At 39.4% G+C, this 25,941-nt stretch overlaps 1 protein-coding gene across 3 annotated transcripts in view; it reads left to right on the top strand.

The window, feature by feature from the left end:
- The first annotated feature begins 16,972 nt into the window (after positions 1-16,972).
- The window catches only part of CDK8 (cyclin dependent kinase 8), a 155,681-nt gene continuing 146,712 nt past the window's right edge, over positions 16,973-25,941 (top strand). For 2 of the 3 annotated variants that reach the window (XM_058437740.1, XM_032150606.2), the window contains exon 1: positions 16,973-17,706. In XM_058437740.1, the coding sequence (XP_058293723.1) occupies positions 17,579-17,706 (128 nt within the window). In that variant the 5' untranslated portion in view covers positions 16,973-17,578. The remainder of the gene's footprint in view (positions 17,707-25,941) is intronic. The other variant, XM_032150605.2, reaches the window with a different exon arrangement.

Genomic DNA, 25,941 nt, shown 5'->3' with positions numbered 1-25,941 from the left:
TGAACTTAAAGGAACAAGTTACAGTGAAAGTTTGAACGGAAGAGCCCACCATTGTTGTTCTACATTTGGTTGCGGCTGTCTGCATTCCTTTGTTGAGGCTACATCTTCATAAACTTTTTATCAGGTGCATGTTCAACACTTCTGTTTCATGGTCAATATGGAATCAGAGGCCATGGATACTGACAACGGCCGTCTCTGTTTTCTTCTGTCTTTTTCAATGAGTATATCTATAGCCTTGTCTTGATTTTTTTTTTTTTTTTTTGAGAGATAGGGCCTTGCTCTACTACCCAGGCTGGAGCGCAGTGGCATGATCGAGGCTTACTGCAGCCTTGACCTTGTGGGCTTAAGTGACCTTCCCTCCACAGCCTTCCAAGTAGCTGAGATAACAGGCATATGCTGCCATGCCTGGATAACTTTTTTTTTTTTGTAGAGACGAGGTCTCACTATGCTGCCCAGGATGATCTCAAACTCCTGGGATCAAGCGATCCTTCTGCCTCAGCCTCGCAAGGTGCTGGGAGTATAGTCATGAGCCACAGTGCCCAGCCCTCATCTTGATTTATAAGCAAAACCCCAAAAATATACAAAAAATAAGTATTTGGTGGTTAGCCTAGAAATAATGCAGAAAATATTGCTATTATTTTCAGTGAAGAAAATCAATCTTGTGTTGTTTTATTGTTTATTTCACTGTAAATAAAATATACATTTTCTCTTTAAAAAAGTTACCAAATTGTACTTAGACTTATAAAACACAGCCCTGGCAAAAGAGTTTAAGATGAAAGCATATCCATTTTACTAAAAGGAGATATTAGAACAGGGATGTACAATTTTGTATGAAGGTCAATGTTAGTGAAAACAGAATAAACATTTATAAGGACCCATCACGTTCCAGACAGCATACCAGCTATTGCGTAACAGCCAGTGAGGCACAGTATACAAAAGGAACTCAGCAAGTATCACGGGATAGTCATCTGTCTAATGGAATAGGCATGGAGCAGAGGGCAGGTGGGAATAGGAATACCTCCTGTGCAAGTAGTGCACATGTGCCTTGTTAAACCATCTTTTAAAATATGAAAGATAGGCCGGACGCAGTGGCTCATACCTGTAATCTCAGCACTTTGGGGGGCCGAGGCGGGAGGATCACTTGAGGTCAGGAGTTTGAGACCACCCTGGCCAACATGGTGAAACCTTGTCTCTACTAAGAATACAAAAATTAGCCAGGTATGGTGGCGCGTGCCTGTAGTCCCAGCTACTTGGGAGGCTGAGGCAGGAGAATCGCTTGAACTTGAGAGGTGGAAGTTGCAGTGAGCCAAGACTGTGCCACTGCACTCCAGCCTGGGTGACACAGGGAGTCTCCATCTCAAAAAAAAAAAAAAAAACACCAGGTGCGGTGGCTGATGCCTGTAATCCCAGCACTTTGGAAGGCCAAGGTGAGTGGATCACGTGATGTCAGGAGTTTGAGACCACCCTGGCCAACGTGGTGAAACCCTGTCTCTACTAAAAATACAAAAACTGGCCAGGTATGGTGGTGTGTGCCTGTAGTCCCAGCTACTCGGGAGGCTGAGGCAGGAGAATTGCTTGAACCCGGGAGGTGGAGGTTGCAGTGAGCTGAGATTGTGCCACTACACTCCAGCCTTGGTGACAGAGCAAGACCCTATCTTAAAAAAAATTAAATATGAAACATAACATATCTGGAAGAGACACAACTGAACTGGCTCGGAATGGGGAGAATAAGATGCAAGAACATAAAGCTGGAGGCACAAGTTTGGCATGTGTGAGAATAAAGAGAAAAAGAACAAAAAATGAGGCATGAAGCATAGTTCAGAAAGCTCAGTTTGTAACTGGCATTCATCTGTGTCATTTTTTATTAATGCTTATTGTTTATTTTAAGGAAGTCACAGACTTCAAAGGCATTAGGCTAGACTGGCCAAAACTCTTCCAGGGAAGAATTATTATCATTATTATTAGATACAATTTGCTGAATGTCTACTATATGCTAGGCCCTGCACTGAACCCTTTAAATACAATCTCCCTTACCTGTACAACAATCCTACAATCTTGGCAATATTCCTAGTTAACAAATATGAAAACTAAAGCCAAATGAGGTTATATAACTTGCACAGGATCCCACAGATTATAAAAGGAAAAGCTGCTGCATTACTAAATTTCTGAGAGGAAGACAAATGATTTAAATAATAAAGATATTTTGATCTACTTTTTCCCTCTCCCTTTGGGTCACTATATATATGAGTAGATCGGACTACCGTAAAATTCAAACATAAAATTTAAGAAGATGTATGAGTTTATAATGTTATTAAATTAATGGTATTATATAAACATTCTCAATTTATAAATAGTACATGTTGTAAATTAATTCCAAAATGCATTGTTTGTAATTTAGAATGCATATTCTAGAGACAAAGCATGCATGATAGTTTCCAGGCTAGCCTAAATATACATATTTAATATGTACTAGATCTAAGTTTTGTTTTGTTTTGTTTTGTTCTGAGACAGAGTCTTGCTCTGTCACTCAGGCTGGAGTGCAGTGGCACGATCTTGGCTCACTGCAACCTCCACCTCCCAGGCTCAAGTGATTCTCCTGCCTTAGCCTCCCGAGTAGCTGGGATTACAGGCACGTGCCACCACACCTGGCTAATTTTTGTATTTTTAGTAGAGACAGGGTTTCACCATGTTGGCCAGGCTGGTCTCGAACTCCTGACCTCAAGTGATCGGCCTGCCTTGGCCTCCCAAAGTTCTGGGATTATAGGCATGAGCCACCACGCCCAGCCTAGATCTAAATTATTAATTGTCCAAATATAGGTTTTACTTCCTGGGATCAGGGGTACATACTATTAAGAAAGTATTAAGGGAGGAGTGAGGAAGAAGGAGGAAAGTAGAAGAAGATTTTCTGGCAGTAAACTAGAAATGAAGCTTCTAAACTACAAACTGTTGTGTTTCAAAAGTTTGTAAATTGTTTATTGAAACTCAAAAGTTATTTTGTCAAAAAGAAGTACACATGGTGGTTTAGTTTCTTTTTTTTTGTATGTGAATATTCATATTAACTTTATTTGTAGTAGCTCCAAATTGGAAACAACACAAGTCCATCAACAAGTGAATGGACAGTGTCAGATCCATACAAAATACTACTACTAAGCAATTTACAGGAATGTACTGATATCTGCAATAACATAGATACATCTCCAAATAATTATGCTGAGTAAAAGTAAAATGAAAAGTACATATTATATGATTCTATTTATATAAAATCATTAAAAAACTATAAACTAATCTATGGTGACCAGTGCTTGTCTGGAGTTGGTGGGTGGTTTGTGTTTGGGGAGGAAAGGATTACAAAGGAGCATAAGAAATCTTTTGGGAGGGATGAATATGTAGATTATATCTTGTCATAATTTCACAAATAAATATATTTGTCAAACACCAAACTGTACACTTTGAATATGTATAGTTTATTATGTCAAATATACCTTAAAGCTGTTTAAAAAGTTTAGTAAAGATCTATGAAAAGCTATTTTGTTTTACCAGAGGAATTAATCAAACATATCTCTCAATTTACCTCTTTGAAATTTCATTTATTTTACACTTTTAGATGTTAATAAGTCACTATATAAGCTCCCATTTTGAAAAAGAAAAATATATTTCACTTAAAACTGTGGCCAAAATTTCCATGTAAAAACCATTGCAAAACAAATCCAAAATATTGTTCTGTTTCTCATAGAGGGCTCATTCTCCTTTCTACAGTCAAGTATGTTGATTCTCATTTACTTATGCAATTAAGCCAGATATAAAAATGTAAGTGCAAGTATAAAAACAGGTTTATAGTTTCTTTTTTTTTTTGAGACGGAGACTTGCTCTGTCCCCCAGGCTGGAGTGCAGTGGCTCGATCTCAGCTCACTGCAAGCTCCGCCTCCCGGGTTCACGCCATTCTCCTGCCTCAGCCTCCCTAGTAGCTGGGACTACAGGCGCCCGCCAACACGCCTGGCTAATTTTTTGTATTTTTAGTAGAGACGGGGTTTCACCGTGTTAGCCAGGATGGTCTCGATCTCCTGACCTCGCGGTGGCTCAAGCCTGTAATCCCAGCATTTGGGAGGCCGAGGCGGGTGGTTTAGTTTCTAACCAGCCTGTAAAGCTTATTAAAATGGTCATTTGATTGACATTTACTAATTTTTTATTTGATTTGAGCTTCTACTGTTCTTGTTTTTCCTTTTCCTTTTTTCAGCTGTTCTTTTATTATCTGTGTGACCTTCAGCAAATTACTTAACATCTATAAGCCTCAGTTTCCCCATGTGTAAAATGACGATAACTGTAGTACCTATTGAATTCTGAGAATTAAATTAGTTAATGCCTTGCACCTAGAAAATATTCAATAAATAATAACCACTATTACTATTACTCTTATTATATTACTATCACCTGTCTTAGGTTGGCTACCTGCTCCCACTCCCCCTATAAGCAGAACCTTCAACAATAATTAAAAATAAAAATGATTTATTTAGGAAGTGTTCCCCAGGAAAACCAGCAAGGGAGTGGGGAATGGAACTGAGAAGGAAATGAGCCTAAATGAGGTATAATCTAAACTGACTCAAACTCAGAGGCGACACAGGAGACAGTGCAGGTCACCCCAGTGGTGTCCCAACCAGGGGCCAGGAGAGCTGGGGTACTCATAGTCATTAAGTTAAGGTGGGAGTGGCTTAATTCCCAAACCCTTCAGCTTTGTCTGTAAAAAGCAGAGTCTGGGTTGGGCGCAGTGGCTCACCCTGAAATCCCAGCACTTTGGGAGGCCGAGGTGGGTGGATCACTTGAGATCAAGAGTTTGAAACCAGCCTGGCAAACATGGTGAAACCCCATCTCTACTAAAAATACAAAAATTAGCCGGGTGTGGTGGTGCATGCATGTAGTCCCAGCTACTCAGGAGGCTGAGTCATGAGAATAGATTGAACCCAGGAAGCAGAGGTTGCAGTGAACCGAGATGACACAACTGCACTTCAGCCTGGGCCACCGAGCGAGACTCTGTCTCAAAAGAAAAGTAGAGCCTGTTCCGGTTGCCTCAGGGCAGCCTCGTTAAGAAATAAGGAAATTTGGTCGGGTGTGGTGGCTCACGCCTGTAATCCCAGCACTTTGGGAGGCTGAGGCAGGCAGATCACGAGGTCAAGAGATCAAGACCATCCTGGCCAACTTGGTGAAATCCTGTCTCTACTAAAAACAGAAAAATTAGCTGGGCTTGGTGGCACATGCCTGTAATCCTAGGAGGCCAAGGCAGGAGAATTGCTTGAACCCAGGAGGCGGAGGCTGCAATGAGCAGAGATCGCGCCACTGCACTCCAGCCTGGAGACAGAACGAGACTCCATCTCAAAAAAAAAAAAAAAAGAGAGAGAGAGAGAGAAATAAGGAAATTTAAGAGGCTAGGTCACAGCACTGAATGGGCATCTGCTATATCATCATCACTGTCATCATCATCACCTCCCATAAAACACACAAGTGGCACATAGTGTGAAAGGCATTGCGTTAGGTTCTAGGGATTTTTTAAAAGTTGCAAAATATAGTCCCTTCTACACCTTCAAATCCTTTTGAAGAGTCAGGAAGAACACACGAAAGTAAAATAAGTATATGCTAAGAGCCAAATAAATGTAAACAAGGTATATGCTATGGGAACGAATTGGCATTGGGTGGTAAAGAAAGATCCCATAGTACTCTTTGAGTTGGATCTATGAGTTTAGGTCACTATATGACATTTTGAGTTGAGATCTGTGACCTATCCTTTTGGTCACTTTGAGCTGGATCTCAAAGAATGGGTAGGGGTTAGACAAGCAAAGAAGAAAAGAGTAATATTAATGGGGAAAGCAGTGAATGCTGTAGGGAGAATTAATAAACTTCTAATGTAGTGCTTCTCAGCTCTGAATTCGTGTTAAAATCACCAAGAGCCTTTACAAATCCCAGTGCCCACCTGTAACCAGTTCAATTACATCAGGGTTGCTGTTTTCAGATCTTATATTTAAGTCTCTAATCCATTTCAAGTTAATTTTTGTATGTGGTATAAAACACAAGTCCAACTTCACTCTTGCCTGTGGATATCCAGTTTTCCCAACACCATTTATCAAAGAGATTTTTCTTTCTTCATTGTGTATTCTTGGCACCCTTGTCAAAGATTAGTTGACCATATATGTGTAAGCTTATTTCTGGGATTCCTATTTTGTTTCATTGACTTATGTGTATGGTTTTATGCCAATACCATACTGTTTTGATTACCATAGCTTTGCAATATAGTTTGAAATCAGGGACTTTGATGCCTTTAGCTTTATTTTTCTTTGTTAAGATTGCTTTGGCTATCTGGCATCTTTTGTGGTTCCATATAAATTTTAGGATAAGAAATATTTCTGTGAAAAATGCCATTGGAATTTTGATACTGATTCCATTGAATCTGTGGATTGCTTTGGGTAGTAGGGACCCTTGACTGATATTAATTCTTCTGATCCATGGACATGGATATCTTTCCATTTATTTGTGTCTTCAGTTTCTTCCATAAGTGTTTTAGTTTTTAGTGTATAGATCTTTCATCTCCTTTCTTAAATTTATTCTTAAGTATTTTATTCTTTTTGATGTTATTGTAATTTGGGATTGTTTTTCTTGATGCCTTTTTCGGATAGTTCATCGTTAGTGTATAGAAACACAACCCATTTTTGTATGTTGGTTTTGTATGTTGGTTTTGGCGATGGAATGAGACTCCATCTCAAAAAAAAGATGAACAAGTTCTGAGGATCTAAGGTACACCATGGGTGGTGATGGATGCATTAATTAATTTGACCATGATAATCATTATACAACATATACATATACGAAATAATCATGTTACATACCTTCAATATATATAATCTTGTCAATTAAATATATTAAAATTTTAAGAATGGAGGAAAAGGGATTGCTGGGGGGATTCCCTAGATAATTCCCAGGGACAACCAAGGTTGAGAACCACTGTTTCATTGGATAGGAAGCAGCCTATGAGAAACTGTTCAGCAGCTATATTGGAAATACAGAAGAGCTCAGATTGTGGAAACCTTAGCTATGTGGAGCTAACTAATTTAATTCTAACATTTCTACTGAAATTATAAAACTCCTAGAAGAAAATATAGGAAAAAAACTCCTTGACATTGGTTTTGTCAGTAACTTTTTGGCTATGCCCCAAAAGCACAGTTAACAAAGGCAAAAAATAGACAGATGAGATTTTATCAAACCAAAAAGCTTTTGCCCAGCAAAGGAAACAATCAACAAAATGAAAAAGCAACTTATAGAATGGAAGAAAATATTTGCAGACCATATATCTGATAAGGGCTTAATATCCAAAATATATGAGGAATTCACACAATGCAAAAGAACAAAAACAATCAGATTAAAAGACGAGCACAGGACCTGAATAGACATTTTCCTAAAGAAGACATACAAATGGCCAACAGGTATGTGAAAAAATGCTCAGCGTCACTAATCCTCAGGGAAAGGCAAACTCACACTAAGAGATACTGCATCACACCTGTTAGGATAGCTATTATCGAAAAGATAAGAGATGACAAGTGTTGTCAAGGGTGTAGAGAAAAAGGAATCCTTGAACACTGTTGGTGGGAATGTAAATTGGTACAGCTATTATGGAAAACAGTATGGCAGTTCCTCAAAAAATTAAAAATAGAACTGCCATATGATCCATCTATCCCATTTCTGGGCATATACCCAAAGGAAATGAAATTGGTATCTCAGAGAGATATCTGTATTCCATGTTTATTGCATGATTATTCACAATAGCCAAGATAATGAAGATAACCTAAATGTCCATCAATGGATGAATGGATAAAGAAAAAGTGATGTGTGTATGTAAAAGTGGTGTGTACACACACACACACACACACACACACAGAGGAATATTATTCAGCTATGAAAAAGAAGGGAAGGCTGGGCACGGTGGCTCACGCCTGTAATCCCAGCATTTTGGGAGACTGAGGCAGGCGGATCACATGAGGTCAGGAGTTTGAGACCAGCCTGACCAGAGATGGTGAGACCCCGTCTCTGCTCAAAATACAAAAATTAGCCAGCCGTGGTGGTGCGCACCTGTAATACCAGCTACTCCAGAGGCTGAGGCAGGAGAATCGCTTGAACCCAGGAGGCGGAGGTTGCAGTGAGCAGAGATCACGTCACTTCCCTCCAGCCTGGGCGACAGAGCAAGACTCCATCTCAAAAAAAAAAAAAGATGAACAAGTTCTGAGGATCTAAGGTACACCATGGGTGGTGATGGATGCATCAATTAATTTGACCATGATAATCATTATACAACGTATACATATGTGAAATAATCATGTTACATGCCTTGAATATATATAATCTTTGTCAATTAAATATATTAAAATTTTGCTGGGCACGGTGGCTCACGCCTGTAATCCCAGAACATTGGGAGGCTGAGGCGGGTGGATCAGGAGGTCAGGAGATCGAGACCATTCTGGCTAACACGGTGAAACCTTGTCTCTACTAAAAATCACAAAAAATTAGCCGGGTGTGGTGGCAGGCCCCTGTAGTCCCCAGCTACTCGGGAGGCTGAGGCAGGAGAATAGCGTGAACCAGGGAGGCGGAGTTTGCAGTGAGCCAAGATCATACCACTGCACTCCAGCCTGGGCGACAGAGGGATACTCCGTCTCCAAATAAATAAATAAATAAATAAATTAAATAAAATAAAAATAAAATTTTAAGAATGGGGGGAAAGGGATTGCTAGGGGGATTCCCTAAGTAATTTCAATGGACAACCAAGGTTGAGAACCACTGTTTCATTGGGTAGGAAGCAGCCTATGAGAAACTGTTCCTCAGCTATACTGGAAATATAGAGGAGCTCAGATTGTGGGAAACTTAGCTACATGGAGCTAACTAATTTAATTCTAGTATTTCTATTGTAAGCTGCCTCAAAGTATTTTCATAAGCCAGGCTAAAGTAAATACAGGACCTGAAATATTAGATGAAGGAGTTTAAATTAAGCTGTAGGCAATGGAAAATCATGTACGGTCTTTAAAGATTTTTAAGCAGAGGAATGATGTAAATAAAACATTAAGAAATTTAAACAGGATGTAGCCTTTCGGGGCGAGAAGGATGATAGCTGATGGAACCTGACCTTGGGTGGTGGAGGCGGGGCAGGGAAAAGGCTGCTAAGGGAGAAAGAGTCCCAGAGGTTCTGGGCATGGGGTTGCATGGAAACAAATAGCCCTGGGCATCAAATATCAGGTGGTTGCAGAGGTGACCTAGCCATGTTTATGTGTGATAGAAAAAGCTATGTGGCTCACAGGAGAGATACATGTTTACGCCGGAACCAGCCAGAAAAGACTTGGCTTTCCTGGCAATTGGGCCTGAGTAACACAGTCCAGCTAAATGGAGAGTGAAACATACTGAAACAAGAAGCCAGAGTAATATATTAAGCCTTGAAAAACTTAACACAAAACAAAACTGTGTTCCTATAGATTAGTTGCTACACTCTTGTGTAGCAAAATATATTTTGAACTGAAAAATATAAAGTGATATGCTTATTTTTTAAAAGGTGTCCACTAGGGAAAAAAAGGACAAAATTACAGTACTAAATATCATTTTAAAGAGGTAACTTCTCCTTAATACTTACAGAATGTGAGGATGGAATTCACCAACAACAAATCTGAGAGATTTCAGTCAGGGATGCCCTTAACAGTCAAAGTAATAGGAATCTACTAGTCAAGAAAAGGAGAAATCATTTTAAACCTATCACTCACATTATTACTTCAGCTGTCTTAGTATGTATTTGATGAAAGTGTATTGCTACCAATCTTAAGGAAGCAAGGAATGAGGTTATGTTTTTTTTTTAATTATCTTGCAAAAAGGTAAAAATTTTCAAGCTAGTATTACAAGGTAAAAGGGGAAATCCTGTCCCCATTTCATTCCCTACTCAACTTCAATGTCATGGTGGTCTGTCATTTTAACTACTCTCCTGCCAATGATCCTAACCTCCCTCGCCCAATTATCTTTTCATCATACCCAGCTGGCAAGGTCCCAAACCTGGATGAATCCAACATCTGTCTTTGCCCAGCCTCCACCAGAGCTGTTGAGTACTAGTGATGAAAATCACACAACAAGGCAAAAGGATATTGATATAAATGCATGGCTGCACCTGCAAATGGGCCGCATACATTGGCTAGAAGTCCTCTGATGATATCCTGCCAGCTATCTCTCCCATTCTGCTCAAGCACTATTTTAAACCTGCAGTCTTTTCAGATATGCAATCATTGCTCTCTCTCTTTCCACTCCTTCCCCTGCTTCACAGCAGGTGAGTTTTTCTTCTACTTTACAGGGAAAACCAAAGCCATTTGAAAAGGAACTGCTTCAACATTTACCAGATCTACAGATTTATATGCATCCATGTTTAGGAGAGAGAGAAAAACATAGCCACAATATTTTGCACTTCTTACTATCAAGAAGTGGAGTCTATTTGCCCATTCCTTGAATCTGGGCTGGTCTTGTGACTTGCTTTAACCAAGATGTTGTGGAAGTGATATGTGAGTTCCAGAGCACAGACCTCAAGAAACATTATGGCTTTTATCTTTACCATTTTAAAGCATGTCAGTACCAGATAAGAAAGTTTGAGCTTGACTACTGAATGAGGAAAAACCATGTGCAGAGAGAGGCCCAGCCGACAGCCACAACCAAGGCCACAGACGTGCATATGAGGTCATCTTAGACCCTCCAGCCCCAGTCTAGCAACTACTTACAGCCATGTGAGTAATGTCAGATGAGACCAGCAGAAACACTTGGCTGAGTCCAGCCAACCTACTGAATCATGAGAAATAATAAATTGTCGTTGTTTTATGTCACTCTCTTTGGGAGTTGTTTGTAGGGCAGAAATAGATATGTGATAAGGATTATTATCCTTTTCTTCTTCCTTCTTGTTAACATGGAAGAGATATGTCTCTTCCTGATCAAGAGCAATGCTTTCACCTACACCCTGGGACCATTCCCTCTCTCTATTTTAGAGATACAGAACTATTGTTCTCAGTATCTTCTTGCAAGTGGTTCCATTTAATCAGCAGTGAAATACCTCCAGTCTCTCCTGACTAATGTTTCCTTCTACTTTATGTTCACCTCTTGTGACAATCCCCTTTGATAAGGAACTATATAAAGTAGGTCCTATCTTTCATCTCCATTTTACAGCTAATATAGTCATTCTGAAGAATAAGTGCTAACTTAGAACATATACTGTGTATTAATACCAGGTACAATTCTAAATACTTTACATATATTGCTATTAACTCTCTTAACCCTTCCAACAACCTTATGAGGTAGTTACTATTATTCCACTTTTACAGATAAAGAAGGAAACTGAGACACAAATAAAGCAGCTTGCCTTGTTAGTTAGGGGCAGGTTTGAGTGCAGAGGCCAGATTCCAGAGGCAGTTCTTGCAACCATTCTGCTGTTAATGTATCTATATGTCTGGTTCCATTTCATTACTTCAGATTCACTCTTCAATCCAATGCAGATTGGCTTCGACTCCTGCTTCACTGCCACAACTACTGTTGTTAGTGTCCAAAATCATTTATGTATCAATGAATCATGCATTCTCAGTGGGATAACATCGCTAAGGGGCAAAATCTGATTCTGAAGGGCTCAAAAAAAAAAAAAAGATACTAAAAAGGTGTGTGGTCCTCCAATGTGCTACAGTGCACAAACAGATAAACTATATCTGTAAAATTAACATTTCATGGGGGTAGACAGAAAAAAAAATCTGAACATGCTCCTTAGCGGGGAAACCATTTTAAAACAGGTTGAGAAACTATGATACGTTTAACACTAAGATCTTTATCTTACTTGACTTCTTGGCAGCATTCAGTTCTATTGCCCATCCCTCCTTTTCAAAACATGTTCTTCCCTTGGCTTTTGTGATTTCATATTCCCTGATTTTCAAATAACCTTCTGGCCTCCTCTCCTATACTCAGCCCTTGAATGTTGGAGGTCCTCAGGGACTTGTTCTTTCTCACTGTAACGTATTTACTTTGTAGGCAATCTAACCAACTGTTACGGTTGGTGATTTCCAAATTCTTATCTCCAGCCCTGCTTTTTCCTTTGAGCTTCAGACTCCCACATCCACCTGCCCACCAGATATGTTCACTTAGATTTCTGAGGCATCTCATGTTTGACATGTCCAAAATGGAACTTACTTTTTTCACCTAAACTTGTTACTCTCAGTCTTCCGCATCTCAGTAAGTGGCACCATCCTCAGGAGTCATCTTAATTACTTCTTTTTCTTTACTTCCCATCCAACTGATCAGCAAGTTCCATAAATCTCTGTCTCCATATCTATCTATCTATCTATCTATCTATCTATCTATCTATCTATCTATCTATCTATTATCTATATATTTATCATCTATCTCCCTCCCTCCCTATCCATTCATCCATCCATCCATTTACCCATCTATCATTCATCCATCCATCCATCCACCCATCTATCTATCCATCCATTCATTCATCCATCCATCATCTATTCACCCATCTATATATCCATTATCCATCTGTTCATTCATCTATTCATCCATCTATCTATCCATTCATTCACCTAACTATTCATCTATCTATCTATCTATCTATCTATCTATCTATCTATCTATCTATCTATCTATCTATCTATCTATCTATCTATCTATCTATCTATCTATCTAATCTATCTATCTATCTATCTATCTATCTATCTATCTATCTATCTATCTATCTATCTATCTATCTATCTATCTATTCTATCTACCTATCTGTCCATCCATCCATCCATCCCTCTATCTACTTTCTATCCATCAATTCACTCATCTGTCTATCCATCCATTTATCTATCTATCTATCTATCTATTTCACCATCCATCCATTCATCTTGCCTCCTACAATTAATTCTTCACATAGCACCAGGATATTCTTTTTAAAGCATAAATCACATCTGGTCACTCCCCTCCTTATAACCTTCTGAAAGGTTGCCCTAAAAATAAAACCCAAATGCCTTACTATGGTCAAAAAGGCCATATATAATGTGGTGCCTGTCTACTTCTCTGTCTTCACCTCACACAATTTCCCCTTTTACTCATTATATTCTTGTCATTTTTCTGTTCCTTCATTCCCAGATTTGCCTTTTGCACTTGCTGTCTGTTTAATCTGCCTGGACTACTCTGCTCCCTCATCCACAGCAGATTTTGTTTCTCAACATTCAGGTCTCTGCTTAAGCATTGTCTCCTTAGAGAAATCTTGACCATCTACCAATCTAAAGGAATTTCCTCCTGGTCTCACTTTCTATCACACTGTCCTGTTTTATTTCCTTTATAATACTTATGGCATTCTTCCTCCTGTGAGCTCCCTACCCCGATCTTCCTCATGCCCCCTAATAAAGGAGCTCTCATATTCTTGCATGGTCCTGTCCCTGTAGCTACACTTAGTTGGCCTAGGATGGGCCTGACTCAGCCATAGCAGGGCCCTTCTTGGGATTTTTAGAACCGGAATTGAGAAACATTCAATTCTTCACTAATGATAGCCATTGTCTGATGTAAAATTCAGCAACTATTGGTGGTCATGTTTCCCGTTGTGTGGAGGAAATGAGTCCACAAAGGCAAATGACACCCACATGGTGAAGGGGAGAAGAGTAAGATATTTTTGAAAGTATTTTTTATATTCTGGTTATTTCTAAGGTCTAAATTATATTCTGGATGCTTGCAGAGTTAGTAAGGAAACTTTTTGCATCTATAGTTTCTTTGAAAATTTTTAAAAAATCAGGCCAGAAAGACAGAGTGAAAAAAATGAAATATTTAAAAAAGGCTCTTGGATTGATTAACATAACTTGTTCTTCCTTGTGTCGAACACTGTGCTCACATGTAGATGGTTAATATGTGTGGGATGAACGTGCCACCTGTAGAATGAGAGGTTACATGCTTTCCACTGAAAGCATGCCTTCATACTGAGTGAGAAAGTGGAATTCAAAGTTGTAGAGACTGCAGTGATTAACTATGAGAAGAGCCACTTGGGCTTTTACATTAATATATCATGAAGCACTCAGTCCTTTTGCAGCTATAAAAAGCCCTTTTTGGAGGCAAGACTGAGGCAAGATACTAAATGTTTTAAAATGACTGCCCTCCACCTTTATTATTATTAATGTCCACTTCAACATTTATTGAAATCAATCCAATTAAACACATTGTAATGAAATATAATTACGCAAACAATATGTGCTTGGCACTATAGGGGATATAGAGATGATTAAGGCAGAAACTCAGTCATTAAATTTATTAAGGGGCAGATTTTTTTAATCACATAAAATAAATGATTAAAATACAAGGCAGCTATAATGAGTTACAAATAAAGTGCAGTGGTTCCAGGGCTAGGGTAGAGGTTCATGATAAAGAAAGGTCATATCTAGTTGCAAGAATTGGGAAAGGCTTCATGACCAAATTAGGCACTTGGGGGATGGTAGGACTGTGAAGATCAGAGATGGTATGAGGAAGCATCTTAGCCCTTAAGAACCTTAAGAACACACAAAAGGAGACACTTAAAACTGAATATTAGATGCTACTGTTCCTAGCATTAGCCATGCTCTCCTGTAAGGGGCCCTTAGTGGCTATCTCTTTCTCAGCTCCCCATCCTGATACCATTTTACAGGGTCAGCTTACCTCCTACCACCGTATTCCTCCAACGTAGAGTCTAGGCCTCTAACTCTCATCCTGGCTTCAAAGAGAAAAGCAGATCTTGCTCTTCCCTAGTCCAAGGTTAGCTTCTTTTCCTGCCCCAGGAAAAGACTGACAGTCAGGATTGACATTCAGGATACTCAGTTGACAGTGAGGACACTCAATTCCTTCAGGGAGAGTTCACCTTCACCCAGAGTGAAGCCAGCCAAAACAGTGTACAAAAGTACATTTTTAAAAGTCTGAGGCCAGGTATGTGGCTTATGCCTGTAATCCTAGCACTTTGGGAGGTTGAGACGGGAGGATCACTTGAACCCAGGAGTTAAAGACCAGCCTGGGCAACAGAGTGAGACTCCGTCTCTCAAAAAAAAAAAAAAAAAAAATTAGCTGGGTGTAGTGGCACACGCCTGTAGTCCCAGCTACTCAGGAGGCTGGGGAGGAGAATTGCTTGAGCCCAGGAGTTCAAGGTTGTAGTAAGCCATGATCACATCACTGCACTCCAGCCTGGGTGACACAGCCAGACCCTGTCTCAAAATAAAAACACAAAAAGACAAACAAAAAACGTCTGAGACCTTCAGAGTTCCAGAATAGCACGTATAATTGGTACAGGAGGTGGGGAAGGGGGACCCGACACAGCGTAGGGCCAAGCGGAGTCCCATGCCTCTTCACAACTTTTCCTCCAGTGTGGTAGTTTGATTTCTCAAGATCCATGAGTAAATACGTGCACAAAAGACACATCCCTCAAAAAATACAAAATACACTGTCTAAGGAAGAATCTTTTAAGTCCATATTTAGAAAATGATGTAATTCTTTAAGGATGCAAATGAGCAGTTCTGCTAGAGAGTTACCCAATTTTCATCACTGAATGGAAACAAATAATATGCCATTAATGAAAGCTTACATTTGTTTTGTACTTTGCACTTTGCAAAGAAAAATTCTAGGCTCACACTAATAAAGGATAATGCAGGATTCAAACCCAGTATACTAAAATACTAAATACTTATATAGTATGCTAGGTAAAAACAATTTAATTTTACACAGTGGTGAAGTCACTAACTTTCTCCAAGGAAAATTATATAAGAGAAAGCCCTTTGGAGGCTTTTTCACAAGATGATATCATCATCATCATCATTTGTATATGGATCTTTTTGAGATAAACATGTTTATTCATTCATTAATTTAACAAGCGTTTACTGTGCATCATTATCAAGGCATGACACTAGGTTTTACGGAAGATGCAAATATGACTTCCTATAACAACTTAGGATCTAGCAATAGAGAGGAAATAAAAGATGAAACAATATGATAAATACCACAGGAAAGGTGGAAAAAAAGTGTTAAAAAGTTCACTTTAAAAGTCCCAAGTTCATATTCCCTTTGGGAAGTGGGGAGCTTTAGTGGAAATGGTAGCAATTGGAAACCAAAAATTAAAAATAGACAAGAGGGATAAGATAAAAATGATAGATTAGTATCAAGATACCAGGACTCCTGAAGCAGGACATACTGCTAACTTAAAATTATTAACAAACTAGTTCCCATGGATTTAGATCCTTTCTGTAATCATAGCTAGAAACTGGTGTCCTTAGAGGTAGTATCGCAGAAGACTGTACTGTACTCAATACTTCCTGTAAATGGATAGGAAAGGTTTGGATGATCATCTGTCACAAGAGTAACAATGTTTAGGAGTAGCTTGGACACTGGTCATTGATTCACTTTTATTGGTGCTTGTAATGTCAGTATGTTGACATCATTGTGCAGCCCTTATCAGACTGTGAACACCAAGAGTACCCCAACTGCAGGCCCGCGAGCTGTTTACAAATGTTATATCGGCTTTTATCGATGATAGTGGCCTTTAAAATCTGGAGTTCAGAGTGGCACAAAATGTGTTTCTAATGCAGACTACCCTCCTTCCCACGTGCACCTCTTTGATCAAGTTTATGGCTGAAATCAGACTCTAGTTAGAGCGCTGTAAAAATAAAAATAAAAATAAATTTTCCCCAAGTGATTGAAACGAATTTCTCCCTAGACTACGAGTCCCATCATGCAACGCTCCCATATTCCCACCGTGTGGGGCGGAGTCGTAGAAGGGGCGGCAGCGGCGGCGGCCTGTGCATTCTGGGTATTGTAGTCTGGGGCCCGGCCACCGCTGGGGCTGGTTTCACGTGGTGCATTTGGCGGCAGCTTTGGGCAGTGGCTCCCCTGCTCCCTCCACACAGTCCTCAGGGTGCCAGCGCCAGCAGGGGCGGCCAGCCACCGCGGGAGCGGGCTAGAGGGTGGCCCGGAGGCAGCCCGAGGCTTCGCGACGTTTTTGCGACAGCCGCGGCCGTGTTCCGCGAGTGCCCTCCCTCCTCCTCTCTTTGAGGAGGTACCGGCTGTTGTGCGGCGCTGCCTTTCTGTTTGAGTGTATGGGAGAGTGAGTGAGTGAGTGAGTGTGAGCGTGTGTGTGAGAGCGTGAGGCGCGAGTGCGCGTGTGAGAGGACGAGAGCCCGCCTGGCCGCCCCGCCGCTGCCGCCGCAGCAGGAGCAGAACGCGCGGCCGGAGAGAGCGGCGGAGCCGGCGCCCAGGGAGCCCGCGGGGACAAGGGCAGAGACACCGCTCCCCACCCCCAGCCCTCGTCCCTCGGCTCTCCTTCGCCGGGGGATCCTCCCCGTTCCTCCACCCCCGGCCGGCCTCTGCCCCGCCGTCCCCCTGGATGTCCCTGGCGCTTTCGCGGGGCCTCCTCCTGCTCTTGCCGCGTCAGTCGGGCTGGTGCTGCGGCCGGCGGGCGTAGAGCGGGCGGGTTCCCGGGGGCTGCGGCTGCCCGTGCTTCCCCGGTCCCCACCCCTGCCCCCCGGCCCCCCGACCCAGCTCTCCGGCCTCAGAGGCTGTGACAATGGACTATGACTTTAAAGTGAAGCTGAGCAGCGAGCGGGAGCGGGTCGAGGACCTGTTTGAATACGAGGGCTGCAAAGTTGGCCGAGGCACTTATGGTCACGTCTACAAAGCCAAGAGGAAAGATGGGTGAGTGTGTGTGTCTGGGCCGGTGTCCGCGCTGGGCGGCGCTCCCGCAGGCCGAGGCAGGTAGCCCGGAGGGAGAGCGGGCCGCCGGGGTGCCGGGCTCTGACTTCCTCGACGCCGGCCTCTGGCTCCGCCAGCCAGGTTTCGGGAGGAAGTGGTGTACGAGGGATCCAAACCCACAAGAAATCCTGCGTGCCGCGTCTGTGTTGTGCTCTGGTGGTAAGAGGCAAGATGAGCCTCTGCACCGTGGGCTGTATACTTTTCAAGGATTTCAAAGCTGATTTATGAAAAAATTCGTTCTAAAACGCCGGGTTAAATTTTTTTTTTTTTCCTTGGTCGATTTATTATGGTAACCTTATGGGGATTTCCTTACCCGCCTCTGGAGTGTCATCCATCGGTCTAGAAGGAAGGCTGTGATCCTTTCCCCCACCAGTTTGTGATCGATTTTTTTTATCAAATTTGTATTTTATTTGAGGGAAGGAAGGCAGCGAGTGAATGTGGTTCTGGAGAGAGTTCCCCATAGTGATCATCTGAAACGTAAATGTTGCAGTTGCTATTTAGATATTATTAGCTGTGAATTTTTACATAGAACAATGGGGGTTTGGTGCAGGGTGGGTGGTGGGGAAGAAGGCAAGTGACATAGGGACTATCTCGTTCAGGCGGTTTCCCCCAAATTTAGGGGCTGGCAGTGAACTTTAATCCCTTTGCTTTAAATATTCTTCCCTAGTAACAACTTAATTAAACCTATGACTGGTAGTGCTTCCAATTTAGTTTCTTAACAGGCAAGTGAATTGTTCATTTTTTCTCTTTGTCAGTAGATGAATGTCTTGTAATGTTGACAAAAGAGAAGGCAATTCTTAGTTGGGGGGAAAATATATTTTATTAACTCCATGTTTTCTTGTAAAATGGATGTTGTCTCTGTTGCCTTTGACAGAATAGGAAATTATTGAAAAGTCAAAGCTTATTATATAATCTTTGGATTTTATTAGAAACGAAGTAGCTTTACTTGAACATCCCAGTTTAGTCACCTGCTATATGATGTTTAATCACTTAAAATTTCAAATTAGGTAGGAGAGTATGTTCAGACTACATTAACACGAAAAAAAATTCATAAAGCTGAAGTTCCCTGGTGTGGGGGAGGGGGGCGCATATTTATAAATACTTTAGTATTCTGGGTGTTGGAAAGGAAAGTGTATATTTATTCAGCATTTTTCTTAGTTTTACTGAAATATCTTTCTAAAAGTATTTACAATGGACTCTACGAGGAAGATAGGAGTTCTAATTAATTTGGAATGTGTATTTTAGTGCTTTTATGCCACAGTAAAGTGGAACAGATCGGCAGAAGGTAGGGATTTGGATTTGAAAACTTGTTATTCTGGGCGCCGCACGTATTTAAAAGTACTTTTTAGCGGAATGGATAGTCTGGTGACACTGGAGAAATCAGCGTCTGGAGATACTGCTGACTCTGTTGTTGTCTAATTAGACTTATTGTTGAAGTTTTACTCTGTAATGACATACATTTTAAAAATTATGTTTGTTAACTTACCATATGATATTTCTCAAAAGCTTTAAACCATCTCCCCTTCCCCCAGTATTATGTAATTTTGGGCATATTCATAAAATCCCCAATCCCATGAGATTAGACATTACAGTACATTTGACCAAACTGTCATGTTATATAAAATTCTAGCGCCTTTGCATTATTTTTAAACTGTGTGAGAGAAGCCGGTTCTGTTTTCATAAATTACCAATTTAAGCTAATAAAATATGCATATTTGTTTTAACGTTGTACATTTTATTAGAAAACTAATACTGTGTATTGGCAGGAGGTACTTAAGCACATTTTATATCTCTGTGGTCAGGTTTTAATTTAGGCCGTTAAGAATAACTTGAAAGAATAATTTCAATATCTTTGAATTTAAAGATAGTTGAAGGTATAATGTATGGACATTCTTAGTCATCTGTGACAGCTGAAAAGTAACATTGCATTTTGGAAAAAAGAACTTATTATTTGTAATCCTTGGGGTTTGTTTTCCATCAGTCTTTAATGATTCTGTTTATGTGATGAACTTCTATTTTTAATGGATTAAATGTCAAGAGAGTTTTAACATTACTATCTTTTAGAGATAGTTTTAGAGAGTTTTAAAATTACAGGGATTTTTTCGGTTTGACTTTTTTGTAACCTCACTCTGGTAAAATATCGCATAGTATTTATGAGGTTCTTTTGATCTTATGTCAGTGAAATGTAATTTAATGCATTTTAGTCCTGGTAAAATAAAATTTGTGGCTGTTTAATTTTTTATAATAAGATGATGATCAAATAATTTGTTTCTAGTATTGATTTACTTTCAAATTACATTATATATTCTGCAGCTGAGATTTGTTCTCTAGGAACTCAGATGGTAACACCTTCAAGGAGAACCTGAGATTTTCTATAAAAGGAAATAACACAAATAAGCTTGGTTTAGACATATTTGACTATTGAAATGAATGTATGTAAACGTTGTATCCTTTCAGTTGCCCAGTGAGCATAGAACATGAATAATTGGTAAAATAATTTAGACCAGAGAAGTTAGCTGCTTAAATTATTAAGTTTTAGGAAATAAAATAGCTTGAAAGATTCATTTCTTTGACTGACTTGAGGCATGATTGCATAGTAGGGAAAAGGGACCTTTTATAACGATGTTAATTTCAGATTATAATAGAGTTTAAAGAAATACACAATAAATCTTGGGATTAATTTTTTCTCACTTGTGTCGCCATAAATGAGATAGTGTCCTTTGTGTCTGAACACTTAAAGGGTACTCAGTGGGAAGCAGGGGGGTTCATTTTCTTTCTGAGTTGATTGTATCTCCTCTTTGCAGAGTTTAGGCAACCAAACTAATTTTGTTTTAAAGAGTAGGAAAGCGTTAGAAGACAGAAAACAATTTGTGTTTTTAAATTCTAGACTTCAATATTTGCGCTGGATGTTTGTATAATTTAAAATATCAATTTGGGATAAGAGGTTTTTCTTCAAAAAAGAAAAACAAAAGGAATTTTCTTAGTAGGGTTTTTAATCTGTTATAATCTATGTTCCAAAGAATAAATAATTATGAGTGAGGAATGAGTGTATGTTTGTGTGTGTGTGTGTGAGAGAGAGAGAGAGAAAGAGAGAGAGAGATACTGCCAACTTTCTTTGGGGCACATTTGTTGAGAGCCCAGAGATTAGTAAGTAGGCAGTGATAATGGCAATAATAGCTAAAGTACTGAGTAATTAAGTTTCAGGTGCTGCGCAAAGCACTTTACATTCATCATCTATTTAATCCCCACAAGAAGTATATCAAGTCGATTCTGTTATTTTTCAGTTTTCCAGTTGAGGAAACTGAGGCTTAGAAAGGTTAAGCAAATTTACCCATGAGTACACAGCTAATTAAATGTCAGCTAAGATTAGAGGATTAGGCGCAGGTTTTTCACTCCAGAGCCCATGCTCTTAACCATTATGCTTCATATAATTAATATATTGAATAAGTAGAAAAATAGTTGTGGAGTTTGATTTCTAGTGGGTTACGCAAAAACATAAATACCTTATAGAACTATTAATATTTGTTTCAATAAACTGATGTACTTTCTGGGTATATTACTGAAGTGCCCTAGTTTTTTCAAGTGCTATGAAACTTTGTGTAGATACATGGGTGTGTCTATACGTGTATACACAAACATACTTGTGTATCTAGAGGGGTGTGTGTGTGTGTGTGTGTGTGTTTGTGTGTATGTAGGACTAAACTCTAATGAAAGCCATGTGGAAGCACTTCATCTAGTGGAAAGAACTCTAGATGAGCGATCCTTGGAAACCTGAATTTGAATTCAGGCTTCTGATAGCAGTATGACCTTGGGAAAGTCATTTGCCCTTATAGATCTTAGTAGGGGGGTTTCAGCAGATAATTTTTAGGGTCTTTTCTAGTATTATGATTGGAGGAAGTAAAAATTATGAACATAAAATGTGATATTTTTTGCAAGATTAGGCAAACAGCCACTAAAAAATTTTACTTTAGATGATGGTGGATTTCCATATTTTTTAGTCTCATGCTTTAACGTTGGTTCTCATCAACTGCCAAAAAGCTTGGTAACTCTCAAAGACCTATCAGTTACTTAACCCAACATGTCTTATGCTACCTTGCCATTCCTCTGTATTTCTCTCTTAAGATGTTGAGGATTTATGGGCTAGTGCCTGTTCCCACTCCCTTGAACCATTCAGTTGGTGGGCAGCACAAAGGAACTCTTCTGATTCAGCCTGCACTAGAGCATCCCATTACCTTTTTCCCCTTCTGAATATGGCTGAATGCTGTATCTAAGTTCATTTTGATTTAAATATTTCTTTAGATGTCAGAAATGCCAAATACAATATGTAATTTCTATCACTGGAATAGTCATGTATGCAATAAAGAGTATTCCTTATAACCTTCTAAAAATGTGACAGAAAGGGACAGTTAGTCCCCTGTATCTGCAGGTCCTGCATCTGTAGATTCAAGCAACTGTGGTTCAAAAATTTTCGAGGGGGTAGGGGGGAAGGATAGTTGCATCTCTACTGAGCATGTACAGATTTTTTTTCTTGTCATTATTTCCTAAAAAAATAGAGTATAACAACTGTTTACATAGCATTTACATTTTATTAGGTATTGTAAGTAATCTAGAGATGATTTAAGTGTGTGGGAGGATATGCGTAGGTTATATGCAAATGGGACACCATTTTATATTAGAAACTTGAGCATCTGTGGATTTTGGGGGGCGGTCCTGGAATGCACCCCTTGTGGATACTGAGGGATGACCGTATTTGCTGTGTACTTCTTATTTCCATGTGGTTGAAGTTACCTACCTTAGATATGAGTGCATTCAGATCCACAGTTTAGGCCCCGTTGAGATTTCATGCTTAAATTTCATTTTTTTTAGTAGCAATGCTGGAAAATCAATTCATTTGGGATTTGTTCATGTGAGTTATTACTTTTACTGTGTCTTTGAACATTTGAAGAAGTCAATTACTCATTCTTTCAACAAGTATTTATTGGACCTTTCTATGTGCCAAGCACTGTCCAAGGTATCGGGAATGCAAAGATGAATGAAGTACTCCATTATTTGAGGAGATAACTACTGGAGAAACAGACATGTAAATGTTGCAATTCAATAAGCACTCTAATAATTAATGCAAGATGTATGGCAGCACGGAGAAGGAAGTCCCCAACTGGTTAAGGTTTTCAGGAAAAGCTTCAAAGTTTACAGTATTTGATTTGGATCGTAGAAGACAGGGAAGAGCTCATCAGAAAAGACATTCCAACAGGAATAGGACAAAGGGATTTTTTTTTTTGAATTGTGTTTTCTGCAGACCCCAGCAAATTTTGTGGGTTTTAATTTTTTCTTGCCATGCCTTTCTTTTCCCTGGCCAGCATTTTTTGAGCTCTTGCTGTACGTGTAGTAGTATATATATGCACTACAAATGTTCCATTGTACCCATTGGATGTGGTGAGGTCCTCATTATTTAACAGTGGAGATAAATTTATTAGCACTTGCACTGAACACCATAATTGTGTGTGTGTGAGTTTTCAATCATGAGAACATTGGCCATTCAAGAAAAGCAGCCTCTGAAGTCAGGGGTCTGATGTAAGACTCTCCCATGTGCAAAACTGCCATGGCAGAACTCTGTTTTGTCGGGGGCTCTGGATGGCAAATGATTCTGCTTTGGCCTCACCTCCATGAGGAGTAAGGAGTCAGAATTTTGTATGCTGCTGAGGCGATGGATGGTAACAAATTGGAAGGGGAAAGAAGTTCTTTTGCTACTTAGAGTTTAGGAAGTAATGGAATTTCTCTTGTTGGGGCTCTGATGTGTGGAAAGATGGAAGGTAGGGACAGGGCTTCTGGCATGCTGAATTTCAGCTAGGAAAACAGAAATAATGAAAAATTATAATTATTGTAGGCCATTTGCAAACTTAACTACTTGGACAATTAATTCTCTGGGCAAATGTGTTCTAATTCTGATTTATAAACATTTGAAATATGATTCATTTGTTAGGTGGGAACTATGTATGGCAAATCAGTGTTGATAAATACATTTGATTCCCTGTGACTGGTGTTAATCTTTCTTGTAGTGCCTTTCACTATTGAATCCAATCCTCATTGTCTCTTGACTCTTTTTCTGTTCTTAGCTGCTGCCAGAAAATAAAACTACTGTCCTTTCCTCCTTCAAAACGCTTTGGGAATTTTTTCCTTCACACCAGATTACGTAGCCTTGGTCATGTTACTTAGAAATTATCTTTTTTCTTTAGCGATCCTTTGTCACCTCAAGGCAGCTCTTGATGTTGTTGCTAAAAGGTGGCTTTTACCTGTTGTTTTGACCTTAATACTTAAAGACTCTTGGTATCATGATTCTGAATATTCTTTAATACAATTATCGTTGAAGTCCCAAAACCAGTCCTTGCTGTAGTAAGCTGCCTTTATTGATGGAGTTATGTTATGTTCTTCAGATGTATCGTAGCAGAAAAAATGCTGAGAACTCCTTTTTAAAAATTGAGATATAAGTCACATACCATAAAATTCACCCTTTTAAAAGTGTGTGATCAATATAGTGGTTTTTAGTAGATCGATGAGGCTGTGCAACCACCATCACTGTCTAATCCTAGGACATTTTCATGACCCCAAAAAGAAACCCATTAAGCAGTCACTTCCATTCCCCTCTCTCCCCAGCCATTGACAAGCACTAATCTACTTTCTGTCTTAGTGGATTTGCCTGTTCTGGACATTTCATATAAATGGACCAATTCAACATGTGGCCTTTTGCATTTGTGTTTCTTTACTTAACGTAATGTTTTCAAGGTTCATCCATGTAGTACATGTATCAGTACTTCATACCTTTCTATGGCTGGATCATATTGCATTGTATAGATATATCACATTTTGTTTATATATTCATCAGTTGGACATTTGGGTTGTTTCCACTTTTTGGCTAAAATGAATAATGCTTCTATAGGCATTCATGCGTGACTTGTTAGTTGGATGTATGTTTTCAGTATATACCTGGGAGTGGAATTTCTGGATCATATCCAAAGCAGCTGAGAACCAATTTTGAGTGACTTTACATTGACTCTGGTTTAGGACCAAGTTCTTTGTCCTTTGTGTACAAGACCTGACTAGTCTATTTTATTCCAGGACAGTGCTCACACCATGATCTATTACAGTAATTCTGAAACAGAGATTCATATAGCTTCTCCTCCTCCATCAACTCAGACCACTCTGACCTTTTTCTCAGGCAGCACCTTGTGCCGGAAATCTTTTTTTCTCAGTTGAAATGTACTGACAGCCTCAGAAAAAATCCTAACTATGTATCTTAACATACAACTCCAATAAGTCCCACTTTACCCGTCACCCTGCACAACATAGTCATTCACTGATACGTAACTACTTCAGTGTATATGTGGTTAATTCTTATGTCCTTTGGGTCTTTCAGGAGAATGTTTATGGGTGAAAATTATAGATTTCCTCTAGGGCAATGATTGTGTTCTCCCCAGCTCTTGGCATATTGCCAAATTTTGACAGGTATTGTACTTTTGTGTATATGTGTGTGTATATCTGAAATTCATATTTGAAAATCTTTTTTCTAAACTTGCTAACATTAAAAACTTGAGGCATATTACGGGAAGAGTAGAAAAGTAATACCTGTGAAAATACCAGGAGAAGCAAAATTTGATGGGTTTCCTAGATTTTTACCCAGAATGGCACTGAACAATACCAAAATCCAGAGGCAAGAGCAAGCTTGGTAGTTGGCTGAATCGAAATGGAAGGCCAAGGTATTTGAGATATTAGATATAATATTTTTTTGAAATATACTTTGAAAATGAATCCTTTTAAATGCAGATCAAATCTGTATTTCTAAAATTAAGGAAAACTTAATTAGTTTCTGAATCACAGTTGGCATTTAATTTTGCCTAAAATTACTGGTCTGTATAGCATGATTGCTTTATTTGAAATTTACCTTTTGTTACATGAGTAAAAAATATTTAGACCAACTTCTATTCAAGGTAACTCAGTTACTCATCTCACTAGACAAGTTCTTTAAAGTCTATAACTTTATTATAGTCCGTGAATTCTAACAAATAATCATCCTACAGAGGAATTTTTACATCATGATGAAGGGCCTACTCTGGGTGTTTCTAGACATTTGAATTTATAGGTTGTTTAGAGAACTAAAGGGATTGAATAAAAAGAAAACTTGTC

This window comes from Hylobates moloch, unplaced genomic scaffold, assembly GCF_009828535.3.
Source record: "Hylobates moloch isolate HMO894 unplaced genomic scaffold, HMol_V3 SCAFFOLD_4, whole genome shotgun sequence".
Taxonomy (NCBI): Eukaryota; Metazoa; Chordata; class Mammalia; order Primates; family Hylobatidae; genus Hylobates; species Hylobates moloch.
The sequence above is the reverse complement of the archived record's forward strand: the minus strand, read 5'-3'. Positions and strand labels throughout refer to the sequence as shown.